Source organism: Otolemur garnettii, unplaced genomic scaffold, assembly GCF_000181295.1.
Source record: "Otolemur garnettii isolate 467f Iridium unplaced genomic scaffold, OtoGar3 scaffold00022, whole genome shotgun sequence".
In the NCBI taxonomy this organism is placed as follows: domain Eukaryota; kingdom Metazoa; phylum Chordata; class Mammalia; order Primates; family Galagidae; genus Otolemur; species Otolemur garnettii.
The window spans coordinates 2,029,550-2,052,832 of record NW_003852417.1 but is presented as its reverse complement, the minus strand read 5'-3'; the positions used below and the strand labels follow the sequence as shown (position 1 = coordinate 2,052,832).

Genomic DNA, 23,283 nt, shown 5'->3' with positions numbered 1-23,283 from the left:
ACCCCAAGTGGAACTCAGAGAAGCACGGCCTGTAGCCATTTAGTGCAGTGGCAAAAGATAGTAATTGTTCCAAAGAAGCCATTTGCTAAGAAAAATTAAATAAAAGGGAGAAAAAGATAATAATTGGCACTTGAAAGCATGTTCATTAAATAGTTCAGTAACCAATTATATTTCCATATACTGTCAAAGAACAGGAAGGCTCGGATATGTGTGTCATCTTTTAGGGAGTTATCTTGCAAGGCAGCACTTTCAAAGTCCTGGGAGTTTTCCGGTTAAAAGTGGCAGAGTGACATACACTTACTTCCACTTCCTCCCAAAGAAAATGATTGTAAAAAAAATAAACCAAAAATAACAAAGAATTAAAGAGGAAACAAAATGTTGGAAGCTGGAAGAGGGAGGGTGGATCACATTCTAGCTAGCTGGTCTCGGAGGTGAAGCCCAGTGGCAGCATGGCCATGTCAGACAGGCGCCCGTTGGCCTGAAGACCCGGAAGTGGAGAGAGGGCAGAGCCACAAACAGAAGGGTCAGGCTAAGGTCTGCTTAAGGAACCACTGAATCCCACCCTTTTCGAACAGCCTGGCCATAGCCTGACCCTACTAAAGACCATAAGATCCTACACTTGGAGAGTGCAAAACAGAGGGTGTCTAGGGATTTCCAGGGGCAGGTGTCAGGAAGATCTTGAAAAGCAGAGGGATACTGGGCAGCACCATAGCTCAGTGGGTAGGGCGCTGGCCACATACGCTTAGGGTGGTGGGCTCAAACCCAGCATGGGCCTGCTAAACAACAACAACCGCAAACACAAAAAAATAGCTGTGCGTTGTGGCGGGCACCTGTAGTCCCAGCTACTTGGGAGACTGAGGCAAGAGAATCCCTTGAGCCTAAGAGTTTGAAGTTACTGTGAGCTGTGATGTCACAGCACTCTACCCAAGGGGACAGCTTAAGACCCTGTCTTGAAAAAAAAGAAAAGCACAGGGACATAGCAGAAGTTTATTTCTCTACTCAACTCTCAGAAAACTTAGAGCTTACAGATAAGAGACCAGAAGACTATTCTCTAAAGAACCTGCATTATCCAAGAAGAAGAGGTCCGAGTTCAGAGTTCCCCGACAGATGGCTTGCAGTGGAAACCATGCCGTCAGCGCTGGGCAGCAGGACAGTTTGCCAGTCCTTGGTGCCTCAGCTGGAGTGTGTAGGAACAGAGAAGCATGGAGCCAAATTATGGGGAAAGGCTTCTAACACAGTTCAGCACAACGTGGAAGACACACATGCAGAAAAGCAAAACCTAAAAGAAGCACACCCCTCAAAACCGTCACTAACATTCTCAGAAAGATGAAGATAAGAGAAAATGGCCTCAGAAGGCAAAAAGAGAATGGTACTATAGAAGAAATTTAACTTGAGAATTACTGTATCAGAGCTGGCATGAAGAAAATTCAATTTAAGAACTGGAAGATAAAAATATAGAAAATCTCTCAGAGAGTAGATCTTTAAAATAGGCAAGCTACAAAGCAGGAATGGACACGAGAGGGTGGCTCTGGGTCCCCTACCCCAGGGTAGAGTATGAACACCCAGCAGGCCTCCCCCGCCTGCCCTCGCGTTCCCTGCAGAAGTGACCCAGGGCCCAGGCTATAAAGATGGAGTCAGAGGGCAGACAGGGCCTGGGGTCAGCTGAGAGCTTGTGCCTTGAAGCGCTGAGACTCTGGGCAGTCTGTCGGAGCCGTGAGGTCACCCAAAGAGAAAAAGAAAAGATGAAATGTTGAGAGGAAAGGCCAAGAGAGTCTGACTTCTGAAGAGTAAAAATTATATTAAAAGAGAGAACAGACAAAAAAAAAGAAGTGAGGACATTACAAAACACTAGTGAATTTCTCAGAACCGAAGACCAGTTTGCATGCTGACAGGCTCTGCCATCTATCTGGCTGCACGGAGACAAACACACACCCCCTGGAGAGGCTGAGCAGGGAGGGGCGGCTGTCAGGGTGGGTGGGGGCCGGGTCAGCCTGAGGGGAACGCCAAGGGCACTTGTGGAAGGGTGGTTTGACTGCAGTGTCCAACCCCATGTAGGGTGAGGAAGGCATCAGATGGTGGGAAATCAGAGCTTGAGCACCCAAGAGGGTCCCAGAATGGGAGTCAGGGAAAGGAGGGAGGCTTAAAACAGAGGAGGAGGAGGCAAATGGGAAATCTGTCCCTAAATCAAGTATGGAAAGATGGGAGCCAGAGTCTTCACCCTCAGAAAGGAAGTTACAAGTGCAGAAAAGGAGAAAATTAGAGCAAACCCACTTCTGGGAACTTGACTTGGACCTAACCACCATGACGTGAGGAAGCCCACACCACGGGGAGAGGCCACGTACATGCTGGTCCTCCAGCCGATGACGTCAGCTACCTGATAACAGAGAGGGCAGAAGACACCGACAGCACCAGTTCCCACTGACCAGTCGCCTCCTGTGTGAAACCACCCCAGCCTTTTGGTCTTGTCAGACCCTGTGGGGCACACACAGGCCCCAACTATGCCGTCCAGATTCCTGGGATCTCTGCCATAATAAAATGTCTGGGTCTCAAGGCTGTTGGTTTCAGTGTGGTCTGTTCCTGGAACAACTGAAGCTAGAGCTATCAGTATGAACTCATGGATTTCAACACAGAAAGATATGGAATATAAGTGGTGTTCGTGTACATTTAGGCCAAGTCTGTAAATACAAATTCTGACCACTCAGAGGGCCTCTGTGGGACCATGACACTTCACCTAGCACCCACATCTTGACCTCTACATATCATTTCTGCTAAAATGAATCATGCCCCACTATCAAGATCCAGGTAAAGAGTCACAGATCAGATCTCTCCGCAATAAAGGATGTCATTTGAACAAATGGCTAAACTTCAATTGGGTCTAAGGTAGTTACACATCATGTCAATTTCCTGGTTTTGCTAGTGAAAGTGTATTTATGTAGAAAAATATCCTTGTGTCCGTGTTTGTAGAAAATATAAGCCTCTCACTGAAGAGCGTCTTTATGTTCAAGATAATGTTAGGCAGGGCGGTGCCCATAGCTCAGTGGGTAGAGTGCCAGCCACAACATACACTGAGGCTGGTGGGTTCAAACCCAGCCCGGAGCCTGCTAAGCAACAATGACAACTGCAACAACAAGAAAAAAATAGCTGGGCATTGTGGTGGGCAGTCAGACATGAGCAGGGTGATGACAGATGCAGTTAGGCCATTTTATATTGGTTTGGGTCAGGCTGACCAGCACTATTATGGGAATGGGGCTAGTTAAAGACCTTGCAGGTGGGTGGTGCCTGTGGCTCAGTGGGTGTTGTGGTCCCAGCTACTTCGGAGGCTGAAGCAAGAGAATCGTCTAAGCCCAAGAGCTGGAGGTTGCCATGAGCTGTGACATCACAGCACTCTACTGAGGGCAACAAAGTAAGACTCTGTCCCTTAAAAAAAAAAAAAAAGACCTTGCAAGAAATGTCCTAGGGATTTTCTGCTATGGTCAGACACATGGAGACATGCTGACCTAGGCTACTTTGGAAACAGTTAAGAACCTTAGAGACTTCCAAGAAGCAGATGGTACCCCTCAAAGTTGTGTATAAAACCCAACACTGCATTTTCCATGGGGCCTGCAGTCACTAGGAGGGGGCCCAGCTTGCTGTATAAACTGTTAGTAGTTAATAAATCTTTACTGGCTTTACTTTACTGGCTCTTTTCAATTATTTCAGTGATGACCCTGACCTACCACTCTAACAATAAGGTTACCAGTGAATAGCAAAAAACATAGAGGGGCCCATGTCTTGAGGAACTTACCACAAAAAAAAAATCCCAGTATCTGTACTGAATTCATTACGTAAATTTAAGATAAATATTTGTAACAAAATTTTATAATTTAAAAATCCTTGATTGGCTTGGCGCCTGTGGCTCAAGCGGCTAAGGCACCAGCCACATACACCTGAGCTGGCAGGTTTGAATATAGCCCAGGCCTGCCGAACAATGAAAACTACAACCAAAAAAATGGCCAGGTGTTGTGGTGGGCACCTATAGTCCCAGCCACTTGGGAAGCTGAGGCAAGAGAACTGCCTAAGCCCAGGAGTTGGAGGTTGCTGTCAGCTATGATGCCACAGCACTCTACCAGGGTGACAGCTTGAGGCTCTGTCTCAAAAATATATAAATAAATAAAAATTAAAATTCTTGATAAATTGAGACCTGATGAATTCGGTATGTGATGCCTGGTCTCACACATCACAGTAGCAGGAACACCAGGGACTGAACACGTTCCTACAAAACCTTACCAGGTAACATCGTAGGGCCACTGCCATCTGGACGCTCCCTGTATGCAAGGAGCAAGGATGGCAACCCAGCCAGGCACGGCTTACCCAGCAGCAGGCTTCTTCTGAGGGAGGCGGCTAGGCGGCTGGGGGGGCAGAGGCGGGGCCTTGCTCTGTGAGCCCCCAGGCTGGCTGGGCTTGCTGGGCTGGCTCAAGGCTTCTATCACACTGGGCGTCTTGGCTACAGGAGGGGGCGGTGTGGGAGTCAGGGGATCTGTGGGGAGAAAATGACAAAAACACACAGTGTCAGCCTCCAGTGCTTCCCGCTCCTGCCTTCTCCCAAGGCTTTTTCTGTAAGGACTGTCTTTTCCTACTGCTAATCCCTAAATTAGGGAAAAACCTGCCACTGTTTCCTTGCTGACATTCATTAAACTATATTACTGAGGAGGGGCCAGGGAGTCTTTTCCAAACAAAGGCAGAAGCTACAAGTCTGAGTTATGGTGAAGATTTTTCTATCAGGCAGTGGGTGTTTCCTCAACTAGAATTCCCCATGAAGAAGCCAGGACAGTCTTCTGTCTCTGCCCGGGGCCCGGGGCCTCCCAGGACCAGCTCTCTTGTCCCCTGGGTTAGCCCGTGTCCAGAGGGAAAGAGGTCTTGCCCATTCCATCAGGTCAAATCTGAGGAGAGACCAGGTGCAACTGACTTTGTAACAGCCCTAATGGTCCCACGATCTATGACGTTCATGGGACAAAGAGCTCTATCCCCATCCAGGCTGCACTGGGGAGGCCAAGGCTGCAGGTGAAAGGATTGCCTCAAGGGTGGAGGAGCTGGTAAGACCCAGAGCTAGGGCTGAGCCAAGTTTCTATCCCCTGATTCTCTCCAAGCCCTGCGCTTCCTGTTACCATCCAGTGTCCTTGTTGAAAATGGCGCTTTGCCTCAGGGCAGGGCTAACACACCAAGTGAGCCCCTCCCTGGTGGAATGAGCCAGAGGGAGCTGAGGCCTTCTGCTCTCATGGAGGGACTGGGACGGGAAAAAAAATGAAGGGATTCAGTTAAAGATCTTTTTCCATTTTAAAGGAAAAGTCAAACAGCAGGCTCTAGCACACAAATCCAGCCCCTGGGATACTAGATGGGGAGTCAGCAAAGTGGGCTCTGGCCTACCTTGCCTCGCCATGGCTGTTCACCTCCCAGCACACCTGTGCCTGGGGCCACACTACTTTCTACTTTAACTTATTAAAGGACACCACAAGCAGCTTGCCTTAGGGGTGCACTAGAAGGATAACCCAGCACGCTAGGCGCCCCCTGCACACCCAAGGCTAACTCCATTGATGTGGTAAAAAAGACACCCTGGTTCTACACTTGAAAAACCTCTTCCTTCTCCTGCACTTCCATCCCCAAGGTTTTGGAGATTTTCAATCACCTGTTGATATGGAGTAAAACCCATGCTAGATTATGTACCAAAGGATGGTCTCCAAATATTGAAAATCACCAAATGGCCAAAGGAAAAGGAAACCTGCGTGTAAAGTAGGAAACGCTGCTAAAATGCTGTAGAGGACAGATGAAGGGAAGGAGGGAGCCACCGTGGGGTGGGGCAAGGGATAGACAAGAGTGTGGAGCTGGGGGGAGGAGGCTGGATGAGCCCCAGGAGGCCACACAGGTCCCGGCACCTGGCACACCAACAGGCTGGTGCAGCTGGTAGCTCTCTCCCCAAGTGCCCAAGTGGCTGCCGAGAACTGCCCCCCTGCCATCCAGATCTACAAAGCCCATGGGCAAAAAGGGAAAAAAAAAACGTACTGGTAGATGTCACACGCAGAGGGGGCAGCGGTGGATGGACAGCGGGCGGATCTGACGAAGATCGCTGCCGGCTTCCACCGTCCACGCTTACAGTGTTTGTCTTCCACGGGGTGTTAGCGGAGGCTGTCTGAACTGAACCCACACGCACACACGCGCACACATGCACACAACAAAAACAGAAACAGAACATGGCGTTATTGACTCTCTCCCTTGTGAAACAGTCACTATCACCCTTCTAGAATACTAAATAGGATGCTGAACTTTTTTATTCTTGTCTGTGATATCTGGAAGATAGATATTGGTAAACACTAAAGCAAAGATGCTTCAGGGAATATTCTCGGCTAGTTTCCTCAATCTCAATTATGAAATCTAAAATTTTTTAATTGTATTACTCAAATATAAAAAGTGTTTGAAGACAGTAATAAATAACCACAGTGATCTCTCCTGAGCCTCGCACTGGGGCTTACAGATCTTCTGCTCATCTCTGCCATCCCATGAAGTCCTCCCCATGGGGGTCACCGCCCACAGGGAGCAGCACCCTGTCCCCAGCCCAAGTTGGTAGACAGAAGGGCAGATGATAACAAGGAGGATTAGATGACTCACAAAAAAGACAGCATTTCCCTGGCCAGAGTCCTTCCTCTGCCTCCCAAAGCATCATGCTCAGGTGCACGGGGCAAGATGTGACCCCATGTCGGAGGCTGTGCATGGCCCACAGGGCAGGGCCAGGAAACCAGAGGGCTCCGCACCTTCCCAGGGCCAGGCCACAGGGCAGAGGAAGCCTTTGCACTTTTCTCAAGGTCTGCCTAAATGTGCAAGGTGACAACTTCAACTACTTTTGCTACTCATTGGTTGTGTGGGAATCCCACCCTAGGCCACATGTGGCCCAGAAGGGAGCAGGGGGGAGTTGGGTGTTTCCAACAAGTAAGAGGTACAATGTACAAATTTGAAAGAAGACCTAAAGCCAGAGGCAAGAATGGTGAAAAGAAAGAAGAAAAACAGTCAAAACTGGGTGGTGCCTATGGCTCAGTGAGTAGAGTGTTGGCCCCATATATAGAGGGTGGTGAGTTCAAACCCAGCCCCAGCCAAACTACAACAATAAAAAAAAGTCAAAACCCTCTAATTCCAAGACTTCATTGAGGAAATCAAGAAATAAAGAACTCACCATGCCTATTCCATGACTCAACAGAACAAAACCCTCCTTCTGTGACACACACAGTCATTAAAAGCCATTACTGGGAACAAAGGTGACCTGACCATCTTCGGGTCTCACACAGCTGGGCCCGATCCTGGGTGCCACAGAACCAACACCCATACAGGACTGGGAGGAGGGTCCTGCTGCTGCTTCCCTTGCTCAGGGGCATCCTCATCACGCACAAAGTGGACGCTGCCTGGGGTGTGGGGTGCATGGGGGCAGTGAGCAAGATGGTGCAGGGCCTGCCCAGTGGGTTTGCTCCTGGGGCGTGTGATTCAGTGCCAGTCTGGGCCTCCCTGGGGGACAGGGGCAGGTGAGGGGTGGAACCCAGGATTTCTGCCCTTTATGGCACTGTGGGGCCCGCAAGGTCTGTTTCATATTTTATAATTAGGCTGAGCACTGCTCCTCATTTCATAGGGATCAGGGACAAGAAATTATCACAGATGCCATAAGCTGGCTCAGATGCAGGCAGAGGAGGAAAAAAGAGGGGGGAGAATAAAGGGCCAAGAGGGGGAAGAGTGGAGAAAGATAAAGAGACGGGCATGATCTGCAGGGGCCATCACCCACCTCAGACTGCCGTGGGGGTGTCCCCACACTACCCAACCCGCACAGAGGCCACACCTCTGCCCAGAATAAGAATCAAGTCACGAGGCCCAACCACCATCTGGCATTGTAAGAACAACGGACTCCCTTCAGGAAGCAGATAGAAAATAACTACAAAACAGAGAAGCCCAGGTGCCACCTAGTCGGGGGCAAAGCAACTGCAAACTTGCAAAGCACAAAGCAAAACAAGACGCTGTGCATCCACGAAGTACTGCTGACAGGCTCGTACCTTTGCCCATGTTCCGTGGGGGGAGTGGAGGGGCACTGGTGGTGCTGGGGGGTACAGGTTGGTTGGGAGGCGGGCTGCCGCTCAGGATGGCTCCATAGGTCTCATTCTGCAAGATGCTGGGCACGAAACTCCTCTGCTTGTCCTTGGCAAGGCTCGCAGTATCTCTGGCCAAAGCTGCCACGTTAGACTGAAGCTGGCCAGACCCCAGCTGGTAAAAGCTGACAGGCCGGTCTTCCCGCCGGTTGGGACTAGGCTGCAGGGGAAGGTCAGAGCAGAGGGTGTGAGAGAGGAGGCACCAGTCACTCTTGGTGCTAACGGTCACCTCTGCTTGGCCTGGTAGCATTGGCGTGTTCGGCTGTAGTACGAGAGCTGCAATATGTAAAACTCCCTCCCTCTTCTTGCATCTCGTAACAGAAACACACATATGTAGAAAGCCGTGATTTACAGGCCACAATTCTCCCTGCTGTGAAGCATTTAAAACAAGCTATCTCATCTTACTGGGGTTCCCTCAACCTAGCTCTGTATTTCCCCTGGAGTTCTCTCTCCTCAATATGCTTTCTTGTGTCACACCACAGCACAGCTGGCTCTGGCCATCCACCTGCCGTCACTCTACAACAGACACACAGCTAATTCATCAGAGATCAAACAGCAACTCCTGAGGTTCTTCCAAATCAGGGTTAGCAAAGGGTGGCCTGTGGGCTGCCAACTGTTTTTGTACACAAAGTTTTATTGGCTCACAGCCAGGCCTCATCATTTACATTTTGTCCGGGGTTGCTTTTAAGCCATCCTGACACACCTGTATAAGTGCAATAAGAACTATGATATTTTAGGTCCACAAGCCTGAAATTTTACTCTCAGGTTTTTGAGATCTTGCTTACCCTGCTTACCTGAAAGCTATGTGCTTTACTGGAACCAGATGCAAGAAATCAAGGCTCAGGTAACTTAGATCTAGCCCATGTATCAAACATCAGCTTCATTAGTAAGGATCTTGGGAAAAATCACTTAACTTTGCTGACCCACACTCCATACCAGTGATTTTCAACTTTTTTTATGTCATAGCACACTTGAACCTGCAAGTTAAACTTCCACAGCAACTTAAATTATGTTGTTCTAAAAAAAAAGAGTAAAGAAAAGGATATACTTACTGTGCTTTGAACTTCTTTTGAATATAATTTAATTAATGATCTTTAAAAATTTTTGCAGCACACCTAGAATCCCCTCACTACACACCAGTGTCCCACTGCACAATGGTTGAAAATCACTGCTCTACACTCTCATCTGTTAAATAGGTATAACTTTAACTGCTTCTCAGAGCAGAGCCAGGTGCTCAGCAGTGGCCCCTTCCCCTCCTAGGACCACCCACCTGTTCTAGGTTCCGGCCCAGTCTATGCTCACTGCTAGTGTAGGTGTGCAGAACGTAGCAGCCAGTGGCTCTTCAGACCCTTCTAATTCCCAACAAAGTCTGGTGCTGAAGGGCCAAACCATACCCACCTCTCCCTGCTGGAAATCAAGTGAGGGGGTGGCCGAGTCTGAGCACTCCAGAGCCCCTACTCTTGTCCTTTTACTTGGGCTGCTACCTGCTTTACCAACTGCTGATAAAGCGGGAAGGTGATGCACAAGCCCTGATGAACAGGCGCATTGGGGCTGGCAGTTCAAACTGCCCTGTTCTATGGCATGTTAAGTGTGAGATTAGTCAGCTCTTCTCACTGGACACTGTTTTGTAGATAATTCTAAAGTAATTTCTTATTCTGTATCCGAAGATGTTAACTGCTCCATGAGCAGAGCTAGTCCAATGGGTTCAGAAATGCCAGTTAGACACTTTATCTAAAGTCCTATAGTAAAAAAGTTATAAATTTAAACCACAAAAGATGTATTTAACATGGAATTTCCCATTAACTTCAATGGGGAGCATGTTCCAGGTATGTTGCGACTAGGGAGAGGGACAGGGCCAGAGCTCTGAGCCCTACGTGTCCTTCCGAGGCCACCCAGGTGTGCAAGGCAGTGAGTGCGCTGAGGAAGGAGCTGGACAGAGGTGGGAGCCCTCCTTTTAGTCCCAGGCTGTGTGCAAACACTTTACTCCGGCTGAACCAATCTCTCTCGAGGCATCGACACTCCCCTTTGATAAAGGGAGTATTTGCAGCTGTTGAGGTCTCAGTGTTGCTTAATTTCATTTGAGGTTTTTAAGATCAACCCTCCTCATAACATGATCCTGCAGCAAGTGGGCTTCCCCTCAAACTCCCTGGAATCAAAGCCCCTCCCATATTTTTCTTTTATAGCAAACAGTGAGCAGCTGCCTATGAGCACACAATTAGCCCTTCCTTTAAATCAGCGTGGCAGGAGCTGGGAGACAGGAGGCAGTCCTGGGCAGGGTAAACCTCAAAACCTATTGAGATCAATGAAAGCAGAAAGTAAGCTCTATTTTCTACATAACAGCTTTCTGCCTTAATCATAGGCCAGGACCCACACTGCTCTGAAGGAGCTTATCAAACCCTCCCATGTGTGCTAACCCAGCACAGACCTGCAATTTCTCGTCCATGTCGTCATCGCTTTCATCCAGGTCTTCGTGGAGTAACCGCCATTCATATTCAACGTGGACATGAGAATTAAATCTTCCGGATAAGGCTTGGGTCAGCTGAGGGAACAAAGGGGAGGTGGGTGCTGCTGTTCACACACACAGCCATGTGAAGCAGGCACCCACCACAGACCAGGAGACCAGCATAGGGAGAGGGGCCCAGGGGATGCCTGCCTTCCAGCCAAGGCAAACTCATTGAAATCACTGGGTCGCAGGTGAAGCCCCCTCCCTCTACCTGTTTGACAGTTACCCTGAAACTTGAACATGATAACGTCTGGTGAGGACGTTATAAACTGTGAAGTGCAATACACAGGCAAGGGATGCTGGAGATAGATCTAAGGATGACGACTACAGGAATCTACACTGCGTGCAGGAGCAATCTCAATCTTGCAAGAAAGAACATGATCATTCACTGTAACCTGGACTTTCAGCCAGTATGACAGGATTAAGTCCTGCAGAAAATAATCTGAATAGCTATTTCCTCAATCCTCTCAAGGCAGGTGGCTAGTTCCATGCTAGGTGCACTAGAGACATTAACTCATTGCATAGAATGGATGTCTTCAGACTTTAGGGCTTAATTCTTCCCACAGCCAGGTGGTGGCTGCGTGACCTTGGGCAAGTTGCTTAACTTTATGGTGCCTGTTTCCTCACCTGGAAAATGGGGAAAATGGTAGGAATGCTGACGGAAGGTAGTTATACAGGTTAAAGGAGGTAATGTATAAACAGGGATTAGAAATAGCACCAGCTACTTATCTTACACTCACACTGTGCTCATTACTGCTAGCTCTGTTTACGGAGCTCCCTCTGTGCCAACACCGAGTTCAACAATAACACTCAGAACCACCCTGTGGACTGGCACGTCCCACTCTGCTTTACTGGTGAGGCGCAGCCTGGGGACTGTGTGCGTCCTCCCGCGGCAGTGACAGAGACGGAGCCCACTGCAAGCCCAGGCTACCTGACCTGGTGGTCCCTTCCCACCGTCCACCCTGCCTCTTCTTCCAGAACAGGAAAGGAAAAGATGCTGCAGTGCAACGCCCACCACGTGGGGGGTGGGAACACAGTAAGGAAGCCAGCCTTGGGGTGCCACAAGAACACAGTAAGGAAGCCAGCCTTGGGGTGCCACAAGAACACAGTAAGGAAGCCAGCCTTGGGGTGCCACAAGTAACGCACGAAGAACGTGAAGACACCGTCCTCGGCCCTTGCTCCAGGCGCCCAGACTATGCCAGCGCTATCTTCAACATGTCCAACCAGCAAATACCAATCGTACGATGAATGGGCGGCCACCTCTGCTGTGAAGACTCCCCAGTGTACCTTCTCCAAGCTGGGCCAAGTCTAAGCTCATCAGTGTTCATCATTGGACAATGCAATCTGCTCAGCAACCCTGGCCAAGGGCTCAGAGCAAATCATCCCCAAGGAGGATGGGCCCAGCTAACGTCCAGGAAGGTGCCCTGCCTGACCACGTGGCACGGAGACTCACCAATTCCTCACAGTGCTCGTGCTTGAGGCGTTTGGCAATGTCCAGAGGTGTCTCCCCCGCCTCGTTCGCTGAAAGTCAAGGTTAAGGCAAGGAGGCATTACAATAAAACCCAGCAAAGGTCTGACGTCTGGGGGCAATTCACAAAAGGCACAGCAAAGTGGAGCTAATTAAATTGAACCCAATTAATGAAATCTACCGTCAGTTCCATCCAGCTGGGGCTGAATTTGCTTTATAATTATATAGGACTGCAAGTAGGTATAGGAAGTAAAATTTTCAACAACAAAGTTGAGCTAATCAAGAAAATAAAACTCTTGAAGCAGCCAACTAATTAAAATCAATATCCAAACTGTAAGCTGTGGAATGAAGCAGTTCATAAACCTCTAACTAAAAGCACGGCTAACCTAGCACTGTGCACTGCAACCCAATAGACTTTTACATCTCCTTTGAAGCGGTCTATAAATTTGAAATCCTGTGCTTTCTTCTAAATATGTCTCAGTCAATAAGGTTTGATTATTAATTTCAAAAAAAGAAGCATGGCCCTCAAGCAGATATGTGCCTTTTTGCTACCCTTAGTCCTCTTTGTTGGATAGTTCTTCAAAGATACTTCATGAAACGACATCATCTGCATGTCCTTAAGGCAAAACAGTGCCCTGGTCATCAGCATGGCAGGTCTCTTGACAGAGGGAGGAAGGAGGGCCACGTAAGAATTAGGGAGTGGGCAGCGACTGGCACCTCTCCCCAGGGAGCCAAGGAAGGGGCTAAGCATGTTCTCAGGTGGGGGTGAGAAAGCTCAGGGTTTGTGAACAGGAGGTCACAATTCCCTAACCTTGTCCAAAGTCACCCCTTATCAGTGACAGCCACAAGGCCCGACCCTTGCCTTTCTCTTTTTTTTTTTTTTTTTTTTTATTGAATGGTAACTATGTACATTAATGCACTTCTGGGGTACAGTGTGGGGTTTTCACATGCAATCTGAAATACTTCCATCAAACTGCTCAACACAGCCTTCATGTCATTTTCTCAGTTATTGCTTTAAAACGTTCACATTTGCCTTTCTCTTAATCTGTAAAATGCCTGGAGATGGACCCACAGTCTAGGTAACAGGTAGAAGAATGCTGTCCATCAATCCTGAGACCACATCAGCCTTACAGAACGGGCAGGGGCAGGCCCTTCCTTATCAGAGGTAGGTTTTGTTTCTCCTTCTGCGGCGCTGACTGGAATCCCAAGTGTTGGCCCTGTTTCCAACAGCACGTGGGAACTGCAGACAGGGTGGAAGCAGCAGGGCGCCCACTCACCTATCTCGATGGAAGCCTTTCCCCGCAGGAGGAGCTTGAGGCACTCAGCATTGTCAGTCAGGCAGCAGTAATGCAGGGCCGTGCTGCCCTTGCCTGTCTGTCTGTCCAGGTTCCCACTGGCCAAGGACAGGGATGGAGGAACAGTGAGTCACAGACCAGAGTACCAGGGTCTGCCCAGTAGGGAACTTGGGGTGAGTGGACAGTTTCTCTAAATCACCCCCATGGTGAGTGTGACAAAGGACACACTGGCCATCCCACAAAGTGGGTAGGGCATGATACAGCCCCTGCCAGTGTGCACAAGGCCTTACCATAAAGCCATCAGGGCAATACCACAATGACCAAAGAAAAGGCCAACAAGGGCGGAGTCAGCGGTGACCCAGGACGGGCATTGCACCCCCTAAGCCTGTCCAGAACCCCAACATCATTCCCATTGCATGGACTACGCAAACCTAGATCAAGGAATCAAAATACATATTGAAGAGTCCAGAAGTCTATCCTGCAGGTGTCAGGAAGGCGACACCCGCTGGTAAAGCAGCGTGCACCAGTCAGGAACTCCTGGGCCATGGCATGTACACGTCTTTAAAAGCCATTTCTAATAAAGCATAAACACAACTTCTCCACCCAAACAAAACGCCCATAATCCAGGGTTTTGGTTCATAACCTCTGGTGTAGACCAGTAGCTATCATGTGGATTTTTCTTCCCTGAGATCTTTCTACTGCTCAAGACCCTCTGCTTGAGACCGACCCACCTCACAGGACAAGGCGAGGAATGCACGTGTGCACACAGGTGGTGGTCACGGGGTCCCAGGAATGCACCTGTGCACACAGCTGGCAGTCATGGGGTCTCAGGCACAGTCTGCTCTCCAGGGCACAGAACACAGAAGCCCTATCTCTGTGCTATCTCCCTCAGGCCCAGACACTAAAAGTTGAATCTTACAGATACCACAAGGGTTTCTATTCTCATACTCCAGGGCTTTTTTAGGATTGCCATGGAATAACCAGCTGGCAGCACTTCCATCCAATAATTCACATTTAGATCTGGGAAGATTCTCTTGGCAACACAACCCAAACAATGAAGCAGCATTTGATTCCTTCCTCAGAAATACCAAGGAACCAACACCTCCCCTTAATGTTAGAACACCTACCTGTTCTGAACGAGAAAGTCTACAATGTGCAGAGAAGTCCGATCCACGGATCTGACTGCAAGGTGGAGGGCTGTTTCATCCGGCTCCTGAAAACCAAAGACATTCTAGAATTGAACAGCAGCATTTACTTTTGTGTCCAGGAAAGGGAAACCGTGTTTCTCTCTTCTAAAAGCTTTTTATCCTTTCCTTCCAGACATTTATCTCAGGCCAGATGCAGTGGTTCACACCTGTAATCCCAGCACTTTGGGAGGCTGAGGTAGGAGGATGGCTTGAGCCTAGGAGGTTTAAGGCTGCAGCAAGCTGTGACTACACCACTGCACTCTGCCTGGGCAGTAGACTGAGACTCTATCTCTTACAAAACAAAAACGGGGCAGTGCCTGTGGCTCAGTGAGTAGGGTACTGGCCCCATATACTGAGGGTGGTGGGTTTGAACCCAGCTCCAGCCAAACTGCAACAAAAAATAGCCATTGTGGTGGGTGCCTGTAGTTCCAGCTACTCAGGAGGCTGAGGCAAGAAAATCACCTAAGCCCAAGAGCTGGAGGTTGCTGTGAGCTGTGACGCCCTATCAGAGCAAAGTAAGACTCTGTATCTTAAAAAAAAAAAAAAAAAAACCCCTAGAAAAACAACTTATCTATAAGATATATAAAGCCCTGTAATCTCCACAGCAGATCTCTTGCACTCCTGCACCAAGTGATTTAGAGATTGGTCCTATTTCTCCTACTCCATAGGAGTTTTCACTTCAAAGTCCTTGCAGTCAGTTTGGCACCTGTGGCTCAAGTGGCTAAGGCACCAGCCACATACACCAGAGGTGGCGGGTTCGAATCCAGCCTGGGCCTGCCAAACAACAATGACGGCTGCAACCAAAAAATAGCCAGGGGTTGTGGTGGGCACCTGTGGTCCCAGCTACTTGGGAGGCGGAGGCAGGAGACTCGCTTGAGCCCAGGAGTTGGAGGTTGCTATGAGCTGTGGTGCCACAGCACTCTACCCAGGGGGACAGCTTGAGGCTCTGTCTCAAAAAACAAAGTTCTCGCAGTCACTGTGTCCCCTCCCCTGGGTCAACAACTCGAAAGATTGTTCACAGGTAGAGGCCTTGTTCTGAGAACCCAGGAAGGTCCCCAGCCTCCCAGGCTCTGGTCCCTTTTCCTGCTTCCCAGCAGATGGAAACGTGTGTTACTCTAGGCAGGCCTCCAGTTGTTCATTCTACACTTAGAGATAGTTCATGAGTGCTAATACCTCTATGATCCCCAACTCACACCCGGGGTACATGGCCACCACTACTGTTTCTGAAAGTGCATTAGGCAGGTGGGGGAGAAGGGCTGCTTTAGGTAGGTGGGTGGGGCGAGAACAGGTGGGGAAGAAAGAGTCATCGGACAGAAGACTCTTACTCCAGCTGCCCTGCCTGCTCGGTCCTCTGGCTGGGACAGCGCAGCACTGAGGACACTCTGCCTTGGACTGTCTAATATGAGAGAGGACAGAAGAACAAGCCCTTCCCGCACCTGTATGTGTGTGTCTGTCACCAGGGGAAAGATGCTGCTGGACGCCCAACAGGACATAGCTGAAACCCACGACTGTCTGGATTCCCAACACGAGGGCTCCACAGAGCGAGCTCTGATGATAAGGTGCAACCCATCCTGAAGTCAGGAAGTTCCGGGGGACTGAGGACACACCCACAGGGCCTTTGTGCTTAAGAATCAGAAGACACATCAAGCCCTCTGGCACTGGAGCTCACCATGGACCCACTCCTGACAGTAATGCTCACCCTCTCAAGAGAGTCTCCTCCAGAAGTCTGGCGGGCAGAGGCTTCTCAGAGAAGCTCAAGGCTCAGGCTAAACCTCTTCATGCAAGACGGATTCCCTTCCAGCTGCCTTGGTTCTGAGAAGACACCCCTCCTTCAGGCTGGAGAGGCGTTCTTTCCAGGACTGGTGGTACATTTTTGGTTTAAGAATAAACTCCTAGGTGGCACCTGTGGCTTAATGAGTAGGGCACGGGGCCCATATAGCAAGAGTTGCAGGCGCCTGTGGTCCCAGCTATTTGGGAGGCTGAGGCAAGACCTCTAAGCCCAAGAGCTGGAGGTTGCAGTGAGCTGTGACACCACAGCACTCTACTGAGGGTGACATAGTAAGACTCTGTCTCTCAAAAAAAGAAAAAAAAAAAACAACTCCCAAGTAGCACAGCACAGTGACCACAGCTTTGATATATTTCAAAACTGAACAGAATTTAAATGTTTTCACCATAAGAAAATGATGAGTATGTCAGGTAATGGCCATAGTAATTAGTTTCATTTAATCCTCCCGCAAGGGAAACACATACTAAACATCACGATATACCCATAGATACATACAATTATTGTTTGTCAATTAAGAAAAATGAATAAACTCCTGGTTTCTTCCTACAGAGCTCAGTGCTGTCTTCTTCTGGAGAGTGATCCTCCTGCCTCAACCTCCCAAGTAACAGGGACTATAGGTGCACGCCACTATGGCTGGCTAATTTTTTAATGTTTTGCAGAGATGGGGTGGTGGGTCTTGCTATGTTGCCCAGGCTAGTCTTGAACTCTGGGTCTCAAGTGATCTTCCCACTGTGCTGTGATTATGGGCGTGAGCTACTGCACCCAGCTTAGTCAGCATTTCTGACTACACTGCCCCACCATAGGTCTCCCCCTTTCTTTCCTTTGAAATGACACTTACATGTCCATTGGCCAGTGGGATTTTTTCCATGAGATCCACACCGTCAGCATAGGCTTGGAGTAATCCAAAAATATCTCTCGTCTTAACAGCTTCGCAGAGGCTGTAAAGCTTCGCTGCGTTGTCCGCGTGCTTTTTCCTTGCGTATCTCCTCTCGATGTACTTGGCCATGATGTAGTCCTTTCTTGCATTCCTGAAACCAGATTAACCACCTGGTAACTCATTAAGGGCCTCTAATGTACCACCTGTAACCCTCCAATAAACCCTGCCTGACCTTGCACGGGACAGCACTGCTGCCACGTGGTGCCACCTGCATTCACTGCAAGCCCAGGCCACCTCTGAGAAGTGCCCCAATCCATTGTTCTCCAAGTCCTCTTACACAGGGGCCCTGGGCCCGCCCCTGTACTGGAGAGGAGCTGCCTGGGAGCATGTCTGCATCCTCACAGCCCACCAGTGTCTCTACCACCTCCCTGCCCCCTGCCCACCCTGGAACCCCCCCATACACGTCTCTTACCCAGTCCCTCTTACCTGTAATCTACATTCCTCCAGGAGACTCCTTGCTGTGTCCTCCAGGAAGGCTACTGCCTCTGCCCTTGAGGCCCCTGTCTGACCTCTGTCTCACTGTGCCCCCAACCCAGGTTTGCAGCCTATCTGCCCCACAAGATCCTTGGGGGCATGGACATGCTCTCACCCACTATGGGAGATGTGCCCAACTGGCAACTGGAGACACACTCAATGCCGCCGAGCTGGGAGTGTAGGGAGCAAGCAGGTGAGAGTGAGAAGGTGGGAAGCTGCTTCTGGGGGTGATGAAAGTCTGAAACTGACTATGCTAATGGATTTCCAGCTCTGGGAACATACTAAGAGCCACTGTAAACTTTAAGTGGGTGAATTGTATTTCAATAAAGCTGCTAAGAAAGAAACATTAGGAAAAACTAAATTCTACTGACAATATTTTCCCCAGTACATCTACCAAAGGCACAAAAGCACAGAGAGGCCATGGCACCCTACCCAGGGTGACAAGAGTGAGACTTTCTGTCTCAAAATAAATAAATAAAAATAGATGAATAAGACAAGGAGGCTGAGCAGCATCACACTGACGGGCGTGGTGGCCTGGGCTCATCACGACGCAGTACCCTCTAGAAGCAGACGGTCAGCCTGCAGGGGATGCGGGCTCTCCCTTTCAGTTTGCCTTCCTGCCCAGCCTGAAATGCCAGTGTATTTCATACCTTCCAGAAAGAATGGGCGAGAGAAACCAAAGGGAGAAGATTCTCTCGGGAGGAAGATTCTCTCCTCCCAGCATTTGCCAGGCCTCCTAACTGCTGACCTGGGATGCCTGTTGCTCCTGGACTTGCAAGTGACACCAGCTTGCTTGGTGTTCCAGAGCCCTGACTCCATTGGAGCGGCAGTGCACTTCCCTATCTAAGAAGAGCTTCCAGGGTGCCTGGTGAACCTGTCCTGCTTATCACACTCATCCTCCTGCTCCAGCCCCAGTGCTCACCCTACAGGGCTCAGCTTACAGCTGGACAGTGGCTTCCCAGTGCATGGCCCTTGCCCACACAAGCAGCACACTGCCTGTGGGGCTGGATGACTTCTGTGTGTCTCACCTCACAACGCTGTCATGGGCTTATATTTTCACCTTGCAAGGTGAGTACAGCATGTCCTCCAGTAACAGTCTTGTTCAATGTCATTTTGTTGCAACACTGATGAGAAAACTATTCACAACCAGGGCCACTGTCGCCTATGCCTACACAAGATTTCCCCTGGCACCGTGGTTTCCTCTAGTGTCCCAAGGCCATGCACATGAGGTGAAACGGTGTGTCTACGTGGTTCCAGTGTGAGCGCGCTCTGTGCTGGGACAGAGTCCTGTCCAAGGATAGTTCCTGCTTAGCACCCTGAGCTTCTGAGAGAGGCTCTGAGCATCTGAGGCCCTGAACTGAATGAATTAAGTCAGTAAGTAATTCTCTTACTAATTTTTATCCATCTTTTCCAAATGATGAATATCAGAAGTGTTTTGAGTCTTTAATTTAGAAGTTAGGTGATGCTTTTGTGACCAGAACTCTTGCTTACATCAATTAGCCTAAGGTCAAATACGGTTTCCTTATATGTCGTTTCACTTAAAGTTGAAGTTTCCAAGAAGTTATCGAGGGCATTAAGTGAGGAATTACCGTACACCAAGATCCATGAAAGCAAAATGAGATTCTGTTTCTTGATCAGCTCCTGGGGCAGACTTGTTTAACGTGTGTGGTTCTCCCCTCCGGGCCTCCCTAGCAGGTGATGTGACACTCAAGGAACAGCTCGATTCCCAGCCTGGCGACCTGTTGCACTAGGCAGCCTATTTAATGAACTAAACAAATGTCTTTTGTGACAGGCAGTCAGAAATGGACAGCTGTCAAGTTTCACGCACTTTCAGTACCACTGAAAGTGGAGCAGTCATTACTGCAACCACTGTAGGAAGGGAGCAGAGATAAATAAGCTGAATTCCCTGTAATTATTAGTATTATTATTTTGCAGTTTTGGGCCGGGGCTGGGTTTGAACCCACCACCTCCAGCATATGGGGCCGGCACCCTACTCCTTTGAGCCATAGGCACCGCCCCCCCGTAATTATTTTTTAATATATGATTCACCTGCCCAGGGCTCTGAGGCCCCTGAAGTTTGTTCTTCCACAAACACCAGCATGGGGCTATTCAAACTCCACACCAGGTTCCCTGGTTTTGTGAAGGTTTGCTCTGCCGATGTGATGCCCTGCCTTTTTGTTTGTTTTTTCTTAAGACAGCCTCTTGGAGAAAAGCAATGAATTTAAAGTAACAACATATTTAGTATGCAGAAGAGGGCAGAGTTCTGAGTGCTCCTGGACCACAAAGAGAAAAAGACTGGCCTCTGTGAGCCGACTGTGTCCAGCCTTTCCCTGCCCAGCTACGTTCCCTCACCACCCCAAAACCCATCTGGGGATTTACAGGCCACTAGACGGTGTACTTTATTTCCCCTTCAACAGACTGATCTGCAGATTATGTGTTGTTCTGAGATAAAGCTAGAAACAGTCCATCCCTTTTCATCTGGAAGTCAAGTATTAGCTTATGTAAGTAGGCACAGAGCTGTGAGACTATTTCTCTGACTTGTCAATTCATTAAACAGTCATTGAGCCACCACAAGCAATGTATCATAGTAGGAAAAACGACTAAGACACGATTCATCCCAAAACTATATGTAAAAGGGAGTGGGAATACAAACTTACTTTCCCATGGTGCCAAAACTGGGAAGGAGGACCTCAATGCAAACAAAACATTTCTATTAAATAGTTCCAAATAGTCTTTTAATTAATTAATTAGTTACCTTTCTTTCTTTCTTTCTTTTTTTTTTTTTTTGAGATAGAGCCTCAAGCTGTCGCCCTGGGTAGAGTGCAATGGCATCACAGCTCACAGCAACCTCCAATTCCTGGGCTCAAGCGATTCTCCTGCCTCTGCCTCCCAAGTAGCTGGGACTACAGGTGCCCGCCACAATGCCCGGCTATTTTTTGGTTGCAGCCATTGTTGTTTGGCGGACCTGGGCTGCATTTGAACCTGCCAGCTCAGGTGTATGTGGCTGGCACCTTAGCAGCTTGAGCCACAGGCACCGAGTCAGTTACCTTCCTTTTTTTTGAGACAGAGTCTCACTATGTCACCCTCAGTAGAGTGCCGTTGCATCACAGCTCACAGTAACCTCAAACTCTTGGGCCTAAGCAATTGTCTTGCCTCAGTCTCCCAAGTAGCTAGGACTACAGGCGCCTGCCACAATGCCCAGCTATTTTTTGTTGTTGTTGCCATTGTTTTGTTTTGTTTTGTTTTGAGATGGCCCAGGTCAGATTTGAACCCACCAGCCTTGGTGTATATGGCCGGTGCCCTACCCACTGAGCTATGGGTGCCGCCCAAATGAGTTACTTTAGAGATAGGGTTTCACACTGCTGCCCACTCTGGAGTCCAGTAGCATGATAACAGCTCACTGCATGCAGTCTCAAACTCTTGACCTCAAGAGATCCTTCTACCTACAACTCTGGAAGAGCTGGGAAAACAGATGCATGTCACCACATCCATCTAACTCTTACAATTTTTGTAGTGACAAGGTCTCACTATGATATCCAGACTGGTGTCAAACTTCTGGCCTTGAGAGATCTTCCCATCTCAGCTTCCCAGAGTGCCGAGATTACAGGTGTGTTTACAGCCAAGTTTACTCTTTTGAGACAGGGTCTCACTATATTGCTCAGACTTGGCCTTCGGCTCCTGGTCTTGAGATCCTCCTGCCTGTACCTCCTGGGAGTATTCAATTTTTAGAATCATCTAGCCCTGGAATAAATGAATGCTCTGCTTTTATAAGGTACTTGGAAGAAATTACTTATCATATACTTTGTTTAAAATTGACCAATATTACAGCATTTCAGGGGACAGGAACCTTCAACATGAGATGCACAGGCAGCAAGCTCAAATGCAACTACACAGCAGTAACTGAACTGGCCAACCTGGGCTGTGCCAGTTCCTTCTCTTTCCCCAGTCCCTCGAGCTCTCTAGGAAGAGTTTGTTCATCTCTGGGTAATTACCTAGAGAGGACCTCACGTTTCAGAGTGTGCAGAATCAGTGGAGGACACCTGTGTGGCCTTTGTCACATGTGAGCAGGAGTCAGCCGGGCACCAATACATCGTGAAAACCAAACACCACACATCTGACCTCATCACCTCCCTTTTCATATTAGAGAAAACTGGGCCTCCAGCTCAGAGAAGGTAAATAACCTAATCCAGCCCCAGGACATAGGTCGAAACGGGGACATCTTTGTCCCTATTGCCTCTCTGGGTCTGAGTAAAAATACAGATTTGAAATTTAGACCCTTATCAGGAAAGGATACTAACTTTGTAAGCCTCGTGTCTGGTATCCAAAACCACACATTATCCAATCTTGAGGAAATGCTACACCACAAACACTTGTTACAGGATTTAAACATAAACCCACTTTAATCCAACACCAACCAAAGGCTCACCTAAGACACCCGACACCGAACAGCCAGTCCCAGACATGGCTCCTACTCACTCCTGGAGAAGTCTCAGTTCTCACAGCGTCAAGCCACATTCTCTCAATGCAAAAGAACACTGGTCCTGCAGCCTCAGTTTCCCACAGACACGCCCCACAAAGTGGTTTAAAATTTCAAAATTCTCCGCTTTTACAAAGGGCCCATACATTAATGCCTATTTGTAAAACTTTTTTTTTTTTCCAAGCTGTCACCCTGGGTAGAGTGCTATTGCATCACAGCTCACAGCAACCTCCAACTCCTGGGCTCAAGTGATTCTCTTGCCTCTGCCTCCCAAGTAGCTGGAACTACAGGCGCCCACCACACACGGGCTATTTTTTGGTTTTAGCCGTCACTGTTGTTTGGCAGGCCCGGGCTGGATTTGAACCTGCCAGCTCAGGTGTATATGGCTGGTGCCTTAGCTGCTTGAGCCACAGGCGCTGAGCCTTTATTTTATTTTATTTCTTTTAGAGACACAGTCTCACTTTGTCACCTTTGGCAGAGTGCCATGGCATTACAATTCGCAGCAACCTCCAGCTCTTGGGCTTAGGCGATTCTCTTGCCTCAGCCTCCTGAGTAGCTGGGACTACAGGTGCTCACCACAACGCCTGACTATTTTGTGTTGTTACTGCAGTTTGGCCGAGGCTGGGTTTGAACACGCCACCCTCAGTATATGGGGCCGGCACCCTACTCACTGAGCCACAGGCACCACCCTGTAAAATCATTCTTAATGACATTGTTCATTGTTACTCAATGACCTTTGGGAAAGCCTGTGCCATTAATCCTATTTCAAGCTTACTCCATGGAAAATATCATCTCTGGAAATGAATGCTCATACTATCTCTTATCGTGGGCTTTTCATTTATCCTGTCCTGACAGAGCACCTTGATCCAGCCTCACCACTCAAACACAGGCACTATGTCTTTTTTTTTTTTTTTGAGACAGAGCCTTAAGTTATCCCCCTGGGTAGAGTGTCGTGGCATCACAGCTCACAGAAACCTCCAAATCCTGGGCTTAAGCGAGTCTC

General features: G+C 48.8%; 1 protein-coding gene across 1 annotated transcript in view; it reads right to left on the bottom strand.

The window, feature by feature from the left end:
- ASAP2 (ArfGAP with SH3 domain, ankyrin repeat and PH domain 2) overlaps positions 1–23,283 on the bottom strand; it is a 185,598-nt gene that overhangs the window by 5,009 nt on the left and 157,306 nt on the right. The window contains exons 17-24 of the mRNA XM_023511806.1: positions 17,231–17,420; positions 14,547–14,632; positions 13,402–13,517; positions 12,110–12,177; positions 10,579–10,692; positions 8,061–8,313; positions 6,037–6,168; positions 4,351–4,516 (exon numbers count right to left, since the gene is read on the bottom strand). Coding sequence (XP_023367574.1) covers positions 4,351–4,516; positions 6,037–6,168; positions 8,061–8,313; positions 10,579–10,692; positions 12,110–12,177; positions 13,402–13,517; positions 14,547–14,632; positions 17,231–17,420 — 1,125 coding nt within the window. The remainder of the gene's footprint in view (positions 1–4,350; positions 4,517–6,036; positions 6,169–8,060; positions 8,314–10,578; positions 10,693–12,109; positions 12,178–13,401; positions 13,518–14,546; positions 14,633–17,230; positions 17,421–23,283) is intronic.